This window comes from Gopherus evgoodei, chromosome 1 (genome assembly GCF_007399415.2).
Source record: "Gopherus evgoodei ecotype Sinaloan lineage chromosome 1, rGopEvg1_v1.p, whole genome shotgun sequence".
Classification (NCBI taxonomy): domain Eukaryota; kingdom Metazoa; phylum Chordata; order Testudines; family Testudinidae; genus Gopherus; species Gopherus evgoodei.
The window spans coordinates 101,149,842-101,168,885 of record NC_044322.1 but is presented as its reverse complement, the minus strand read 5'-3'; the positions used below and the strand labels follow the sequence as shown (position 1 = coordinate 101,168,885).

The 19,044-nt window shown below is 40.7% G+C and overlaps 1 protein-coding gene across 1 annotated transcript in view; it reads right to left on the bottom strand.

The window, feature by feature from the left end:
• Window positions 1-19,044, bottom strand: part of TPP2 (tripeptidyl peptidase 2) — a 75,204-nt gene that overhangs the window by 18,777 nt on the left and 37,383 nt on the right. The window contains 8 exon segments of the mRNA XM_030568117.1: window positions 308-404; window positions 810-961; window positions 14,731-14,748; window positions 14,751-14,811; window positions 15,065-15,129; window positions 15,131-15,310; window positions 18,266-18,403; window positions 18,692-18,788. Coding sequence (XP_030423977.1) covers window positions 308-404; window positions 810-961; window positions 14,731-14,748; window positions 14,751-14,811; window positions 15,065-15,129; window positions 15,131-15,310; window positions 18,266-18,403; window positions 18,692-18,788 — 808 coding nt within the window.

Here is a 19,044-nt window from a genome sequence, read left to right as displayed (position 1 = left end):
AAACTCATTTCTTTAATTTTACTTTACCTCACTAATTTTTTCGATAAACAACCAATAAGCCAATGAAGCTGTTTCTCTGATATGCTGGGACCAATGAAAGAGATGCTAAGCATTCACATTTACAGCCTTGTAAAAATGCACTGGTTTGTAAATGGTAAATACTTTTGATTCTGAGTAAGTACAGCCAGAGCAGTCTTGTCAAGTCTAGGCATCTGTGAAGAACAGTAAAGGAGAAATCTTCAGATTTAATCGCCTGTCTCAAGGCAAGATAGAGTGAAACAAATACTGTATTAAAAAAACAACTCACCTTTTCAGAATCCAGCTGATGGAGTCTTGCAACATATAAGGGAAGATGATTAGGAAAGGCTTCTTTCAATTCATTAAACACGTCACTGGTATCCAGCCTAGCCAAAAAGAGGGATGAAATGAATATGCTGGCTCTGCATGTACTAATCAGGAGGCAGTGCAACAGTGAGAGACTGGTCTTCTGATATCATAAGTTTAATTATCCTAGTACTCAAACTTCCATTTCTTCTATAAAGTGTAGTATTAACAAAATAGAAAAGGTATAATATATGGAAACATACCTATCTCATAGAACTTCAAGGGACCTTGAAAGGTCATCAAGTCCAGCCCCCCTGCCTTCACTAGCAGGACCAAGTATGAACACTGACAAATTTTTGCCCCAGATCCCTAAATGGCCCCCTCAAGGATTGAACTCATAATCCTGGGTTTGGCAGGCCAATGCTCAAATCACTGAGCTATCCCTGTTATGCTATGACTGGTTACGGAAACTACAAAAGACATACTTAGTCATCCATTGTATCTTCAGGTCTCTCAAAGCTTCAGCAAATTCCTCCTTTACATCTTTTTCTTTTTCTGGTTCCCTTTCTTTCTCCTTGCTGCCATTCTTAGTCTTTGTTGGTGATGGTATCAGATGGTAATGAACAGTAATTACATCCTAGTGGTAGAAAAACAAAAAAATCAACTACTTGGTGGAATGGACTACATTGCTATTCTTTTATCTTACAATGCAAAAAGCGCTAAATGATTGCAAGCAGTTACATGCCTGGAAGTTGGAGCCTGAGAACAAAGAATTAGTCTTTAGAACCTCAGAATGGTTCAACTTTCTCTGGAGACGCACCCAATTTCCCACCTCCCCAAGGTTTCTTCCAAGTTTTCAGAAATGGGCTTGTAACAAGGTGACTGGCCTCTGCAAGAAAGGAAGCAGGCCAGTGCCTCTGGATAGATTACAGGCTGCCTACCTGGTCTTAAGGGAGGGCACCTGGGTCTTACAAAGGGGCAGACAGCTGGAGATGGTTTACAAGGTGCCTGCAGACACTGCAAGGAGGAAGAAGGCTTCTGCAGGGCCCTGAGTCAGCAGCAGGGAGACAACTGCAAGGAAGGCCTGTGGAGAAGGGCCAAGCTCCAGGCAAAAGGTGTTGGGAGAGCAGGAAGGCAGATTCTCAGGGAGGATGGGCTGTGCCCAGCTTGAGATTGGGATAAAAGAAATGAATTTTAAAGAGAGTGAAGACAGACCCCGCTCGGGCTCAGCTGAAAGAGGTGAAGACTTTGTAGGTTTGACCTCTATTTTGAAAGACTTTGTGCAGGACTTAATAAACTGGACCCCAGAGGGGGAATATCTGGACTGTGTGAACTTAAAGGGCCTTCAGTGAAGAGGAAATTGAGGTAGGGTGCAGTCAAGTCATGCTGGCCAGCAAGGAAGGCTATAGGGCAGGTGCACCCTTTCAATATGGCTTTAACCATCACATGGCCTCAATGTGCCTTAAAGCAGTTCTATTTTCTTTACCCAGGTGTCAAAGCTTAACATTTTTGTATTCACATACTGTTAAAGGGAGTTATGGAGACAGTTTTCAGGAAAGCAGGTAAGTGGGGTAAAAAGGTAAAGATAAAATTAGGTAAAGCTCCTGTCCTCTAAAGTTTGGGGACAAAACATGTGAGTGAATAAGGTTTTTTTGTGTTTTTTTTGGGGAGGTGGGGGTAATTATTAACAAAATGTTATATTAGTAAAGTCATCAACATGCCATAAAACTCATAAGTATATCCCTCTTGAGCCACTGAAATTTCTTCCAAGCTGCTACTACAGGACTTTGCCTCTTAGCCTATGGTGTATTCATATTCAGATAAAAAGCTAAACAGTAACATTTTTGAATTATTTTCTGTTTTCAAACATAGAAGACTATAGTTATGTGGTTTATGGAGAGATATCAATCTCCAGACCGAACCTGATATATACAGTCATCAAGGTGTGAAAAAAAATCTCAACTGAAAGGATCAATGTTGAACTCAACAAACAGCTGTTTTGATACACACATTTTTCTTGTGTAATTTAAATCCCATCACTTCTGAGTAAACCAGTGTCAGGTTTCACCACAGACCGTATCTAACATACATTACAGTACACACTATCAATTTTCTGCTTTTAACCATGTCACAGTATTTAAACAGGCTCCCCCCAAAAACAACATTAAATCTGAGTGTACAGACCCACTACATTACCATACTAAGCTTGTGCTAGAAACTTGTAGATCAAAAGCTTCATCTTATTGCTATATAAATAGATAACTAGGGCCCTACAAAATTCATGGTCCAGTTTGGTATATTTCATGGCCAGAAGGATTTAAAATTGGTCAATTTCACAATTTCAGATGTTTACATCTGAAATTTCTCAGTGTTCTAATCGAGGGAGTCCTGACCCAAAGCAGGATCATGGGGGTGGGGAGATCTGCAAAGTTGTTGTTTGTAGGGGGATGGGGGAGTCCCAAGATTGCCACCTTCACTTCTGTGCTGCCTTCAGGACTGGGCTAGAGGTGGTTCCCGGAGGTGAGGTGGGTAGATGCTGGGGGTTCCTAGCCACTAGTCCAGGCCAGTTAACACCTCTCAGCGAGGTGGATTATACGCTGACAGGTACAGCACCACACCAGTGCAGCTTTTCGCGAAGACAAGATCCTAGTTTCATGAATTAATTTAATCTTAACATTTTAAAAAACAATGGTGGCAGATACAAATGCATGAAGGAAATGGACTGACTGACTAAGACTAACAGCTATGACTCAGATATTGAATAAACTTTAAAAAAAAGCAGCACTCTTTCAAAACCTTACTCAAAGAACATGTGCAAGAGCCACTGCTGGATAAATAATGAATTCTTGTTTATATAAAGGTTTTTTTTTTTAAATTATGTTATACCATAGCAACTGAGTTACTATGATATAGTGTAAAACTGAATTTAGACATTTAATATATTATCTTCAGAAAAATACCTTCATAAAGGAAGTCTCTCAATGTGTAGCACTTACTCTCAGAGTTAAAATGTCACAGCTATTCTCATCTCTCACAGCAAACTAAGAAATATTACAACTTATGAAATTATTTATATAATGTGCAACTACAGTTGGTAAGTCTCAGTGCTTTTGCAGAACTACCAACTGTATACATACAAGAATTACTTCACTTGCCACCAAAATATAGACAACTGTGGAGTGGAATTTAACCACAATTGTTTGCTAAACTTGGTACAAGTGGAAGAAATTGAGTTATATCAGATACAAATCAAACATCTTGTTTTTGAGTCATAGCAGACAAACACTTTTTCAGATCTGCCTCATCTTAAGATTTTCTGTAACAATCAGCAACTAAAAGCTTGAAGGAAAATGTGCTCCTGGCCTGATGCTGTCTGTGCCAAATTAGATGCTGAAGAAAAATATTTATACCTGTATTAAATCTATTATAATCCTTGTTTAAAGATGAAGTGTCACCAAATTTAATTATGATAGCATACAGATAACATTAAAATAGTATTAAGATTTTACCACCTATTCCACCAAATTTTTTCCCCCACTACTCAACAAAAATTGAAGTGGAGGTCAGATGTCAGCATCATGTCACATTTTTTTTTAGTCTCATTCTCTTTTCTCAGTTATATCGGTCTACTTTCCCTCTCATATCTGTCTAGTTGGACTAAGATTTTCAAAACAGAGACTTTAATTATACCTTTGTCTGATGTACCAGGCAAATAATTACATATAATAACTTTATTCTAATTCACCATCACAGTTTTCACACGAAATACTCCAGGAGAACATGCATACACATACAGTTGGCTTACCAAAAAGACCATTGTCAGCTTTAAAATTCAAACAACATATTTCACATTGCATTTTTCCATTGCACAGGATCTCTCTCTAGGCCATCTGAATGTATGCAATTTCTCACAGGCACCAGCTGAATTTGCAAATAGTAAAAGAGGCTCAGAAAAAGAAAAATATAAATATTTAAAACACAAACACTCCTTCCCATTCTTATCCAAAGTTCTCCAAAAACAGGAAGATGGGGAAAGGCATAGGCTATGCCAGACCTCCAACACATCGAGGTCTGGTCTACACTACGCATTTAAACCGATTTTAGCAGCGTTAAACCGATTTAACGCTGTACCTGTCCACACTACGAGGCCCTTTATATCGATATAAAGGGCTCTTTAAATCGATTTCTGTACTCCTCCCCGACGAGAGGAGTAGCGCTAAAATTGGTATTACCATATCGGATTAGGGTTAGTGTGGCCGCAAATCGACGGTATTGGCCTCCGGGCAGTATCCCACAGCGCACCACTGTGACCGCTCTGGACAGCAATCTCAACTCGGATGCAGTGGCCAGGTAAACAGGAAAAGTCCCACGAAATTTTGATTTTCATTTCCTGTTTGCCCAGTGTGGAGCTCTGATCAGCACGGGTGGCAATGCAGTCCCAAATCCAAAAAGAGCTCCAGCATGGATCGTACGGGAGATAACTGGATCTGATCGCTATATGGGGAAACAAATCTGTTCTATCAGAGCTTGGTTACAGAAGACGAAATGCCAAAGCGTTTGAAAAAAAAATCTAAAGGCTACACAGTGCTGCGTGACAAGCGTAACGGGAAGTCAGAGACTCAAATGGACGCTCAGGGAGGGAGGAAGGGGGTACTGAGGACTCCAGCTATCCCACAGTCCCCAGCAGTCTCTGAAAAGTATTTGTATTCTTGGCTGAGCTCCCAGCGCCTGTAGATTCAAACACATTGTCCAGCGTGGTCCAGGGTATAGCTCGTCAATTTACTCCCTCCCCCCACCATGTGAAAGAAAAGGGAAAGAAATCATTTCTTGACTTTTTTTCAATGTCACCCTATATCTACTGAATCCTGCTGGTAGACGTGATGCTGCAGCAGTGAAGAGCAATATCCGCTCCTCTCCCCTCCCTGGTGGCAGACGGTACATGCTTGATAATTGCTGAATACTCCTGGCTGGCCTCAGGGATGCCTGGGTAAAAATAGGAATGATTCCTGGTCATTCCCAGTAGATGGGACAGAACCGCTGGTAACTGTCCTCCTCATAACAACTGGGGGCTGAGCTCCATCAGCCCCCTCCCTTTCCTGTGTAAAGAAAAGATTCTGTACTGTCTGGACTATCATAGCAGCGGCATGCTGGGCTCCTCTTTCCCGCACCGCTTAATGTCCTGCCTGGACTGTCTTAGCACCGGGAGGCTGCCTCCCCCTCATTTTATCTCACTAACAAGTCACTGTTTCTTATTCCTGCATTCTTTATAACTTCATGACACAAATGGGGGGGGGGGCACTGCCATGGTAGCCCAGGAAGGTTGGGGGAGGAGGGAAGCAACGGGTGGGGTTGTTGCAGGGGCATCCCCCGTGAATGGCATGTAGCTCATCATTTCTGCGGGATCTGACACAGAGCGGCTGTGCTTTCTGATACACTGGTTCTCTAGTACACTTGCCCCATATTCTAGGCAGGACAGACTATTTTTAGAAACCATAAAGGAGGGATTGACTCGTGGAGTCATTACCAGTTTTGCTTTTGCGCCCCCGGCCGATCTCAGCCAGGGGCACCCATGATAGCAGCAGACAGCACAGAAGGACAGATAACCGTCATCTCATTGCCAAATTACGCTGGCAGCAGACGGTACAGAATAACTAGTAACCATCTCTGCTATCATGCAAAAGCAAATGAATGCTGCTGTGTAGCGCTGGAGTATCGCCTCTGTCCGCGGCATCCAGTACACATAGGGTGACTGTAAAAAAAAAGCTGAACAGGCTCCATGGTTGCCATGCTATGGTGTCTGCCAAGGCAATCCAGGGAAAAAGGGCGCGAAATGATTGTCTGCCGTTGCTTTCCTGGAGGAAGGAATGACTGACGACATTTACCCAGAACCACCCACAGTGCAACACTCCGGAAATCGACGCTAGCCTCGGACCATGGACGCACACCGCTGAATTAATGTGCTTAGTGTGGCAGCATGCACTCAACTTTACACAATCTGTTTTATAAAACCGGTTTATGTACAATCGGAATTATCCCGTAGTGTAGACGTACCCCAAGACATCCTTGCCTACATTTCCCTCAAGGAGAGGTTTTCAAACTGTGGGGTGTGCCCCCCTCGGGGGGGGAGAGTATGGAGGAACGTTTGGGGCAGCTTGGTGAGGGAGCACCACCTCCACCCCAACTCACCTCAGTGGACCACCTAGCCCATGGGTCAGCATCAATGCCTCCATGCCCACTGCTGGCTCTGTCCCCAGATACTATCACATGTGTCTTCCCACACCCTGAACTCAAAAGGAGGGGGGCTCAGCTCAAAAAGTTAGACAACTGTTGCCCTGAGCACAGATTTTCACAGTGTGGGGTGTGCTGAGGTTATTGGGGAGAGTGACAACCTGATGCGAAGCAGAACAATAGTGTCTTGCTATTTCTGAGCAGCAAAAGCAGTGGCGAAGGCAGCTAGTGCACAAGGGAAGGCAACGATGAAGGTTTGAGAGCCCCTCCACTTCACACCCCACACGTGCCCTGGTGGCAGCAGGCAGCAACAAAGGGAGTGAGGTCTGGCCAGCAGCAGCATGGAGGATGCACCTGGAGCCAGCAGATGCAGGGTCTGCAGAAGAGGGCAGCAGGCTGGGAGAGTGAGAGCAAGAGGGATGGGCAGGACTGTGGAGAAGAGAGAAGGGGAACAAAGAAGGGTTGTGCATGGGACATGAATCTTTGAACAGGGGCACAGCAAAAACAAGTTTAGGAACCTCTGCTTGAGACTTCTGTTTACGCAGATGGCCATTTAAAACGAGTTGGTGCATCCCTTGCTTTTACATGAGAGCACATGAGAGACACATAGAATCCATTTTCCTGATTATTCCAAGTACAGCTCAGCCATTATGCCCTGCCACTAAAAAGCCCACGACACAAGTGGGGTACCAGAACAGCTCTCTCATTGACCAAAGGAAAAATCAGTGGGCTTCCATTTCCATGTGCCCAAAACTGCTGATCTAAACAATTGCAATTGGGTTCTGTGTGGATACTGAATACTTTTTCCTTCAGGCCATGACATGTGGAAGAACGTACATGCTGTAAAACCAATTTACTCTTTTCTCAGTTGACTGGCAGAAACTCTCTGTTAGGGACCAGCAGCCCTGAACCTCTTTATGGTGCGCTCAACCCCAGACATTCATCTGTTGTAACCACGGCCAATCTGAAGCCACCTCTAAGAGAAAACTTCTATGAGTCTATAAGTCCTGCAACCACCAAAGATAGGAAGCTGTTAAGTCTGGGTTTGCTGAAAAGCAAGACAGGAAAAACCCTGAATGGAGAAAAACAGTAGCAGCTGTGAAGCTACAGTTAGAGTGGAACCCATACTTGGGACATCTTTTTCTACTTTGCATCCAACCTCACTCCTCAGTCTAGCCTTTCAGGGAGAAGGTGCAATAGTAAACATAGTTTACTTCATAGCTCCAGTAAGGATTAGACCACTGCTCAACGCATGAGTGCTTTGTCTCAAGGTCTGTCTTAACTGGAAACTTACATCAGCATAACTACAATCTCTCAGGGGTGTGAAAAATCCATATCCGTGAGAGACATAGCTATGCCAACCTATCCCAAAGTAGATAGCACTAGGTGGATGGAAGAATTCTTGTTCACCTAGCTACTGCTTGTCAGGGAGGTGGATTACCTACACCAATGAGAAAACCCCACCTGCAAGCATAGGCAGTGTCTACACTCAAGTATAGTTGTTCCGCTATCGCGTTTTCAGTGGAGACATACCCCGAGTGATTTCTGTAGTAAAGGTCTAGTTGGACAAAGAATACCTCCTTCAGGAAGGCTGGCTACTATAGCCACAATGATCTTGGCAAACACTTGGAAGCTGTCAACAGGTGAAAGACAAGCATTTAAACTACCAATAGCAACTCTGATACACCGTTTAAGTGACCTCTTGTGGGCCATACAAATGGAGCTATGCAAACAGGCATTTTACAGATCCAGGACCACAGGAATTCCCTCAAACTGGCCACTTTGATCGCAAAGGGCCTCCATAAAGATTAACTGAACTCAGAGGAAGAAATTCCTAGTCTTAAAAAACATATGAAACACAAGCTGTCTGAGGAAAAGAGTAGAGATAAGAAGTCTCTTGAATCTGTCTTTTGGAGTAAGACTTTGGAGACTGCTCCAGAATGGATCATTTAAGCAAGTCTCCTGCAGCAGAAAAGGGGTTTTGCAATGCCTTGGTGGAAACTTGATAGAATAGCTTAGAGAAACAGTGTTCAAGGCACACTGACTAGAAATTTTGCAGGTCTACATATAAGTGAACCTACTGTCACCTTCTGATGGGTTGTTGTAGACACATGACACTTCAGGCAAAGATGCTTCCGAAGCACAGCAGACTGATCTCTCTTACTACAGCATGTCCTGAAGCAGCCAGAAAATGAGTGTTTGTTATCATGGCTTGGAAAATGGGAACCCCAAGCACTTCTGCCTAAGTGATAATTATCATCACTTTCTGCCCCAAAACACTGGGACTTTGTAAGTGATTCCCTCTTGCAGCAAAATGTCAGAGGCTGGGACACAGACATGCAAAGGCAGGTATGTTACCCCTGCATACAACCATCTTCTCAATATTTCACCAAAGGGGGTTATGCGTGGTCTCTGTCGAAAGCTAATATATAGCCAATTGTGCGATGTTTGTATGGAAAATAATTTTAGAATTACGTAACATGTAGGATATTGGGTTTCAAAATTACTGAAGTGAAACTTATCACCTGAAGCAAGAAGGATCTTAGGGCTAACTCAATCAACACTGAGAACAATGGACATACGTGAAGCCAGCCCTATGTTTACTGTCTGTACACATGCAGGCTGAGGATTTACAATGACAAAAGCCTGAGAAAAGTCTCTGAACAGGGGACCCCTGAGGTAAGAGGCAATAGTCTAACTGTATGAGAAGCAGAAAGGATACATGACTTAATCCATTACAAAGGAGAGAGACTCTGTCAGCAGGGGTGTCTCATGAAAGACAGATCCCATCTTTCTGAACTGGACAAGCACTGTAACAACTGACCATTGGATGAGAAATACCATATCTGGTTATTAAGCATAGGTGTGTTTTTCATATTTTTCTTTTATGTGTAACCTTATGTTTCCAAACCCTTATACTTGTTTTTATTCAAATCTGTCTCGAGCTCTGTTAAATAAACTTCAGTTTGGTTTTACTATAGACACAGATAAGTGCTTTGTATGAAGGAGAGTGCTGAATTAAGATGAAACCAGCAATTGGGGTGCACTGTTTCCATGGAGGCAGAGGATATATAATATACATGTCCAGAAAATAAGTGACTGGGTATTCAGTGGTATGTAAATTGCAAGCCTGCACTGGGAACAAACAGGGCTTATGGACTGCAGAACAGAGTGCCTGCATTGCCTGCAACCAGTAGTTCAGTACAAGGCAAGCAGCAAATCTAGGGGGTGGAGGTGGTGTGCCAATGTAACCCCGCATGCCGCCTTCCTCTCTCCTCTGCCCACTACCACAAGATAGGAAAGTGTTTCCTGGAAGCCAGAAGTGTAGCATTAAACTCATACTTTAGGAGGGCATGGTAAGTACCAAAAGGACCGACTAAGGACTAGTTGTGAGCCTAAGGACTGGTCCAGACTAGGGGGTGAAAATCGATCTTAGATACGCAACTTCAGCTACGTGAATAACGTAGCTGAAGTCGAATATCTAAGATCGATTACTCACCCGTCCAGACGGCGCGGGATCGATGTTCACGGCTCTCCGTGTCGATTCCGGAACTCCGTTGGGGTTGATGGAGTTCTGGAATCGATATAAGCTGCGCTCGGGGATCGATATATCGCGTCTAGATTAGACGTGATATATCGATCCCCGAGCAATCGATTTTAACCCGCCGATCCGGCGGGTAGTCTGGACGTGGCCTAAGAGCCCCTTTATGCCAACTAGCGAAGGGCACACCCAACATACTATAGTTAGAACATTTAGCCAAACAGTGTCTTGTATCACAAACTGGTGACAGATTCTTTATTAATATTATTGTGTGATGTTTGTATGGTTAGTGTACATAATTCTTTACACATGTGCTAGAAATAGGTTACTAAAATATCTTCCAACCAAGCAATGTAAGTATAGCGGACAAACAAGTTTGTCACTGACTAAGGAAGGTTGCTTTGTCTGTCTCCAATGTAAATTGAGCAAGGTGAAGCCAGAGACAACGGAAGTACATTTACATTTAATGTAAACAAAGTGTTTAAGATAACTGAAAACGTAGATTCACCAGTGGATGAGGAAGATTAGTATGGCATCTACACATCAAGAGACGAGAGAAACTTTGTCAGGGTTTATTTTCCAAAGAACACATTTCAAAGGTTCACTGGACTATAAAATGAGGGTACCCCATAGGTACCCATTACTTAGGGGACAGAACTTTCTGATTCTGAGAATGTTGGATCCTCCTACCAGGAAGGGCTGGAGATGCTGTAAGTGAGAAAGTCCTTTAGGCAAAGATATAACTTGCTAGACTTAAGTTGTAGGTAATAGAAAGCATGTTTCATTTTGTTTGTAACCATTTTCTGTTATCTCTGCTTATTATCACTTAAATCTCTGTTCTGTGTTAATAAACTTATTCTTAGTTTACTATAAACCATCTCCATGCTGTTACATTTAAGTACAGAGTGAGTCCCTCAGCAAATCTAACAGGGCTGGTGTGTATATCATTTATTTGGAGACAGCAAAACTTAATTTCTGTGAGTGTCTTGTGAGAGGGACTGGACACTACAGTGACACCCCTCTATAGAACTCTGCTTCATTGATTTTTACCTGCAAGACAATGTTAAGACTAGGAGACTCTCGAGGAGGAGGTTGATGAGGTGGACAGGCTGGCGTGGCAGGGAACTGACTGTCTAATCTCCAGGAACGCGCACTCTTGCTAAGGCAGTGGGGTGACAGGGGCTTACTGTTCTGGGCAGCCCTGAGGAGAGCATCACATTAGTATCCAATATACTCTGCATGGTTTTATGAATAAGTACTATATTAGCTCCTTTATTGTGGATTCACAATTAATGTGATCAACACATCCTATCCTGCAGGAAAAGGATGCATTCACATGGGGATTTTTACATTCTTTCTAAATGAGCTATAGTTAATTCTAGAGATATGATACAAAAGTGAACACAGAAAAATGGAAGCAGTCCGCATCAAAGTTCTTCTTTGATCGTCTGACCTTCTCCTTGTACTGATATATCCATACCAAGACCAACAAAGATAACAGCCTCTCAACCTTACAGGCTCTTAGCAAATACAGCAGAGGTGCAGAATATATTGCACAGATCTAGTAATTTCCATGACCCAAATCCTTCTTCTCTTCCCCAATCAAAATTCCGACCCATAAGATTACTGAAAGGTAGAGATATGCAACTAGGTATGATTTCCTTCCCGAGCCTGGAAACAGACTCCACAGAGAGAAAAGAAAATAGGAGGCAAAGTAATCATGTTCACTTTAGAAGAGGGCGGATGAAAGAGTGGGAAAGTAAGTTAGCCAGACAAAAGTAACCTACATCAGCTGGGAGACAGGAAAGAACTGAAGTGAATGACTCAGCCCTTTTTAAAAAGATCAGTCATCTTCCTTTGGTTTTCTACCTGCCCATCTGCTGGCAGAATGTTACAATACGTAATAAAGAATGCTAAATGCTCATTTTATTGAAAACACTTACACATTCCATTACTTTATCATTTAATTCTTTACATGAAGGATACTAGATAGGAAAATGACAGTTCTTTGTAGATTATACCATGTGCTCCAATTATGATTTCTACTGTTCCATGAACAGGCTGACTTTATGTCAAAATTAAATTAATCTATGTTAAGCTATGTTTATGCTTTGTTTAAGAAAATCACAGAAGCTAGAGATGGAAAAAAGTCTGTTAGGTCATTTAGTCCATCCCCCTGCAAAAGCATGTTGTTGCTGCAGTATGTTTTGTAGTGCCATATCCAGTCTACGTTTCAGTACAACTAAGCCTCAAAGAAATACATCCAGTTAGGTTGAGGAGGGACTGGATACCATGCTTTCATATCATAAACTTTAAGTTAAAATTTCAGTGCATTCATTAAGAGGCAAGACAGAAGGCAAAATATTTTATATGGAAAAATCTTGACCCCAAGCACTTTAGAGAGAGAGAATGGGGGAGCAGTATATAATAAAGAAAAGGAGTTACAGAGTGACTCATTATACATGCATTTTTAAGGCACTATCACAGAAGTATCTGGGTGCTCAAGTGTAACTTGGTATTACAGTAATATTCTGTTGATCTAACATCAGAGGTTGCTTAAGGCGTGAAGTGGATAACTAAAGACTACACAAGAGAAGGCAGCTGAGGGAGACAATGAAAAATTAGACTTAAGCATATCTTTTCCAAAAACTGACATTCAGTACCTTTTTAAATTTCCTTGTCGTTTTGCTGCAGACTGCCCCTGGGAGTTAGAATAACATACCGTAAGAAAAACATGCACACACTACACAGGATGGAGACACCTTCTCTGTATGATTATGGTTTATTTTCAACCCAGAGAGCTCAAACTACTGAAGTGCCAGGTCTGTGATCAAACATGCTCTTAAGCAGACAAATATTTTAATGTCTTTTAAATTAAAAAAAAATGCATTTCTGCATATACAGTTTGTTGTTCCTAGTAAGACAGAAGTGTTGTTAACCACTTAGCTCAATGAAAAAGTGACAAACGAACTTTAGAATGCAACACATTGAGAGTTTTAGATTAAAATGGGAATTAAGTGGCATTGTTCCATGTTATAATACTTAAGTAGAATTAATGTACGAAAATACTACTGCTTTTTTTTCATTTCACACTTAGCGGACTAGAATAACACTGTTGCCTATTCCTCCCTCTGTCACTTGGTGCACGGTGATGTTCACTGATGGCAGCAGCAAGAATGTGACACTATTGATGCAACCCATCCAACAAACTGTTCCCATAACATGATACACAAGTGCGTGATTGTGTAAAGAATCTGAAGTGAAAATTTCTCTTGAACCATTTTCAAGAAAACTGACTTGATAAGCAGTATTATTGTATCTAATAGGTATTTAAATTTGATGTAAAATAGCCTAGCCAAGAATTACAACAAATTGTTCTGCTGAATTTTAGATGAAAGGGAAAATATCCTATACTATCATTATAGTTATATGTTATCAGAACAGCAATACATTTCCAATCTGGCTGTGATTTATTGTACATACAAGTAAATATAAGCCAAACTAAAAAAAAAGTTTAACATGTTGGATTAGTGGGGTTTCTCAAGTTTTCCTGGCCCAAGAAAGTACGGTTTCCTAAATACAAACGTTCTATTTTCGTGTAAATTGTTACCCTAGCCTGTAGTATTATATGCACCTGGATTTAATACATTATGTTGTCTCCATAATATGTCAGAAATCAAATACACTTAATCTAAACCTGCTTCAAATAATTTCTTGTCCTGCTACACAAGATTTCTATGTCTCAACATATGCCTATGACTGTATAGAAAACATTTGACATTTAATCTTAGCAATAACCAATTTAAAAAATACTGGAGTATCTGAGAGAATCCTTCCTAAAATTAGCACTAAGTGAAGTGGAGACTGATTTGGCTTTTACAGCTAGAGTCAGATTGAAAATTAATTCAAGTCAAGAAATTAAGTTTTCCACGTCTCTACACACTGACCAAGGAGGTACAGCTTTTCCATTATGACATAAAGATGGGTAGAAAAGAGATCTTATGTCGTTATATTGGCACACACAGCTGTAATAGTGGTTGACAACATCAGAAGTTTGTAGCAGGTAAGGAATCCTGCCCCAGCATTACAGTCTACAAAATAGATGTCTCCTAAGTTTTAAAAGTAAAATGTAAGTAGGTGTCAAAAGGCACATTTATTTTGTATATTTTTGCTGGAAGCTGCATGCACGCGAGTAAGGAGTGTACCACATAAGTGACTAGAAAAGCAACATGCAAAAGCAAAACACACAAAGTAGTGGTTGTACATTAAAAAATGACATTCAGGTAGACAATTATACAAAGAAACCTATTCTTACAAGTTTGTCATAACCGTGAAAAAAAGCAGTTGCCTCTACAGCAATTCAAAATGTTTCTGCATAGTTTAAAGTAATTTTTGGACACTTACGATTTACATGTTATAATTACAATTAAATTGCAGGATTACATTTTAAATATTCAGAATTAAGTTTACACTAGGACAACTGATTTTACAAAACCATCATAGTCTCACTAACTGAACACTCTCTTAACAGGAAAGATTAAGAAAGTAAGGCATAATGATCATCAACAAGACACAGAATTTCCTATTTATATAATAGAAACTTTTGAGAACAGAGTCTTTATTAGTTCAAGTACCACAGCTTTCTTTCCAAGCTTCCGTTCTTAGACAATGTCAGAGCTCCTACAAGATAACATCCTGGCCCTGCTCCTTTAGGTATTCTAATAAAAAATAAGAGGAAAATACAAACACAATCAAACAACGATATGCGTAAAATTAAGTTCCACAATACTAAACATATAAAGAACTCAAACTGTCAAACAGCAACACTTACAGTCACATTTGTGAATCAGTTTACAATGTGGAACTACAAACGCTAGAAAGGTATGTATCACATTGATGGGAATCATTTTAGTTGGATTTATAGAAGCAGCTGGTTAAATCTACATTGGAAAATAGGTAAGGTCAACTTACTTGTCATCAGGCAGAGATGTAACAAAGAACGGATGACTGTGTTTTGGTGGCAATGTCAAACTGTTTGGATTTCTTCTTTCCTAAGAGAGCAAGGCTATGGTTTTCATAAATATCTAAGCTCAAAGTATTAGACAACCTGTGAGAAACACAACAATGGAAGGTCTTTGATGCGATCCAGTTCGCTGTCTGTTCATGACGGATTTGTAACCGAATAGTGTAATCTCCTTTCTCCAGTTTCAGGGAATACTGAAAGAAAGAGACTCTTATAAAATGCCAAGATTAGAAGTTTTACCATGCATACATAATCCTACAAATAAAATCAGAATCATGTTCTTCTTAAGCCTGCCAGAGCTGTAACTGGTTAACAGAAAATCTTGTCTGCATTTATATTAATGAGAAATAAAAAGGTAGTAATGGCCCCAGTCCCTTTGCTTTCAGTGGAATTACCACCTCACCGACTAAAGGGAGCATATTTACTATATACTGAGGATTAATGGCTCACTTATATTATTTGGGGGAACTGAAACTAATACACATCTTTGCCGGAAGCCCCTAGAATGCTGATTACCAGGGGCTGCAGATGTGTTCCCTTTCTCGCAGTATTGAGCATTCAAGCCTGAACACATATAAGCTGCTGTAACCTTGTTCCTTAGTTCCTTTTGCCACTTCAAAGACTACATTCTAGACTCCAAAGAAGTGGGGATGGAAAATACTGTGGTGGCTACGTGCACTCAGTGATATCTAAGAATTACATCTGAAGCCATGTAGCCTGCTGAAGATTGGCTGTACAGAGTCACACTTTTGGAAGACTGATGAGCAGCTGTGTCTCAGAGGACTTCAACTGCCAATACCACGCTTCCAAACTAGGCATAAGACCTTCGAAACTAGGAAGCAATATTGCTGTTGAAGGTATGGATAAAGGTGATGAAAAACACATTTTCAGATACCTTTGATAAGGATGTTTCTAAGAAGCTACAGAATTTGTCTTATTTCTGCTGAAAGCTGTAAGAACTTTAGGTACCAGTGACAAATGTCTGGCAGGTTGTACAATTTTTTAATCAAGATGCAGTATCAGTCTGAATAATTGAGTGGATAAAGCCTCATTCCCAATGAATACAATCTAGGGAATTTCCCAATTAGCGTTGTCTTGTCACGATAGAGCAAACTCGTAGTTACTGTGTCAAAAGTTATGTAGCCCAGCCTCCTCCTAGCTTTGTAAGTGGCTAGGGAAGACTACTAGTAGATTAATCATCATCTTTCTTGAGTTAATCCAGTCACAACTGCGTTTGCTACTACCAGTACATTACTAGATTGTTTATATGGAATCAGACAAACCAACAATTCTGGTTGTGAATAAAGAGCCACATTGTCCATTATGGAATATCAATGAGTAGAGTCCAGTGATCATGGCCTGCACTTCACAGACTCTGTCTTTCATATAACAGCAGCAACAAAAAATCTTCATGGAAAGGTAATAAAAGTCCTGATTCAGCAAAGCACCCACAGATGTGAGCAATCCCATTAAATTAATGGAATTTAAGCACATTCTTGAAGTTAAGAATGTGCGGAGGTGCTTTACCAAACAGGGATGGGATTAGTCATATGCACATTCTTAAGTTAGGCATATGTGTTTTGTTGAAATAAATTCATAAGGGGCAGTCTGCCAGAAGCGCCAAAGATACTCCATCAGCTCTTTAAGTACCAGATCTAAACTGCAAAGCAGGGATTCTCAAACTGGGGGTTGTGACTCCTCATGGGGTTGCAAGGTGGTTACATTGGGGTCACGAGGCTGACAGCCTCCAGCCCCCATTAAATTACCCCCCTCCTGTTTTTAATTATAAAAGGAGTCATACTCAGAGGCTTGCTGTGTGAAAGGGGTCCCCAATACAAAAAGTTCAAAAACCACTACAGGAGCCAAGTTGCAGTTTAGCTACGTGCCCTTTTTTGGTTTGTTTGTTTTTTGAGGGATGGGGAAGGGTTGAACAGCAAACGGATAATCCAATATGAGAGAAATAGAAGCAGATATTGTGTCAACTTGCTTTAGGACTACCCAAAGAGAAAATCTCTTCCAAGTCACCACATGTTTGTATGGCCCTCTATCAAGAGATTCTTAATAGCTAAAGATTGTGAGAGCTTTTTGGAGATGACGATTTCAAAAATCATGCAGTCAAATGCATGAACTTTGGGTCTGGATGTAGTATGCTGGCCTGTTTCTGTGAAAGGAGGTCTGGAAGTTATAACATCAAGTGGCTAATTTATATTCTCTCCGTTTGCTGGTGATTATAAAGCTTGAGTGATGCAGTTTTTGTGTACAAGGAGAACTTGTGAATTTATTTTCTTTCTTCAATTTTTTTAAAAATACAACTATGGGTACCCATCCAGTACTCTGGTGAACAACAAAACTTAAATTGATCTTTCCACAACAGTAAGAATGATCAAAAGCTACATTAATAAAAGGCCAACTGGCAATCTGAATTATAAGAAAATAATTCCAAAAACTAAAGTCAGAAAAGAAGACTTTCTCCTTTTCTTTTTATTCTTCTATACCAATTCAGATATATAGCCTTTCCCAAAGCAGTACAGGAACCTATACAGAGGGTAGAATACCTAGAAGTCTTGTGAAAATCCACCCTCCTACCAAAGTCAGCACCAAAGAAGTCTTCCGCAATCATCTCTCACACTTAAAAAGGCTGTTGAAAGACTTGATGGAGGCTACCTTAGAAATCTAATACAGGTGCCTCTGATAGGACCAAAGGCAACCACTCTGCGTGACAAATACACTAGCACTAAAAAGAGCTTGAGGGACTCTTTCTGCCTTACACAGAAAAACTGAAACTGTGCAACATCTTAGTAAAAAGACATGGACTGCAGTTCACTTCTCTGGTAGCACTGGTCACACTAAGGCAAGCAGTCACATGGTAAAAGCTTTTCGTACTTAAAAAAAGAAAAAGTCAAATATTTCAAATCTTCTTCTTTACTCTACAAGGAAAGAATGACACATGTTCCACCAGATGGAGAACACTGGCAATTTCCAGTTAGCAAGTTCCTTTTACAAAATACACCACTCAAAAGTGCGATTACTACACGCTGTGGTTATCTGATGGCAAGGTCTATCTATACCCATGGGTCTGGATTGTAGACAGGTGGGGAGGGGGAAGAGAATGTAGAATGTCTGATCAGGGTAAATATATTCCTCTGTACCTGGTGTGGATAAGCGTCACCTGACCCCATTTGTCTTTTGTTCTGGTCAAATATAATCCACAGCTGGCTGTCAAATTCAGATTCATACAACAATTCACAAAGCAGTGGACAGCTTGGAGTCACTTCCCCACTCTTAGGCTATATAAAAAAAACAGAGTCAAAACACAGTTGAATATTGCGTAGTGAAAGGTACACTTCTGAAGTAATGATTCAGGAATAAGTGTATATTAATCACAGTAAAACTTAAAACAATCCTTCCAATTTATGATTAATTAGAATCCCTGTTCTCGCAGTTTGCATTACAACTGGCATCAGCTACAGAAGCACCCCAAGATTCTGTGATCCAACACATCCTACCCCTGTTAGGAAATTCACATAGAGATATGAAGTTTAAAAAAGTGTTAAAGAACCAATTAAAAAACTTACTTGATGAAAGCTGTACGTCAAAATCATCTCATATAGTTGCCGATTATTTGGCAAAACATCTCTGGATCCTAAAGGTTTTATTTTAGTGCTCACTGGTCTGTAATTAAAAACAACAGCAAGTTTCAGGAACAGTTTTCCTAAACAATTTGCTTAAACAGTTTGTCTAAACAGAAACTTGCATGCATTATAATACAGTCTTCAGTTACATGATTGATCACATGCTATTTTTTCTGACAGAACTCATGCCTCTTATACTGCAAAGGAGGGACCTGCTTTGGGGATGAATCAGGGTTATGTAGTGAAGGAGACGTGTCTACAGGATCCCTATTCCACTACTGCAGAAGCTGGAAGGT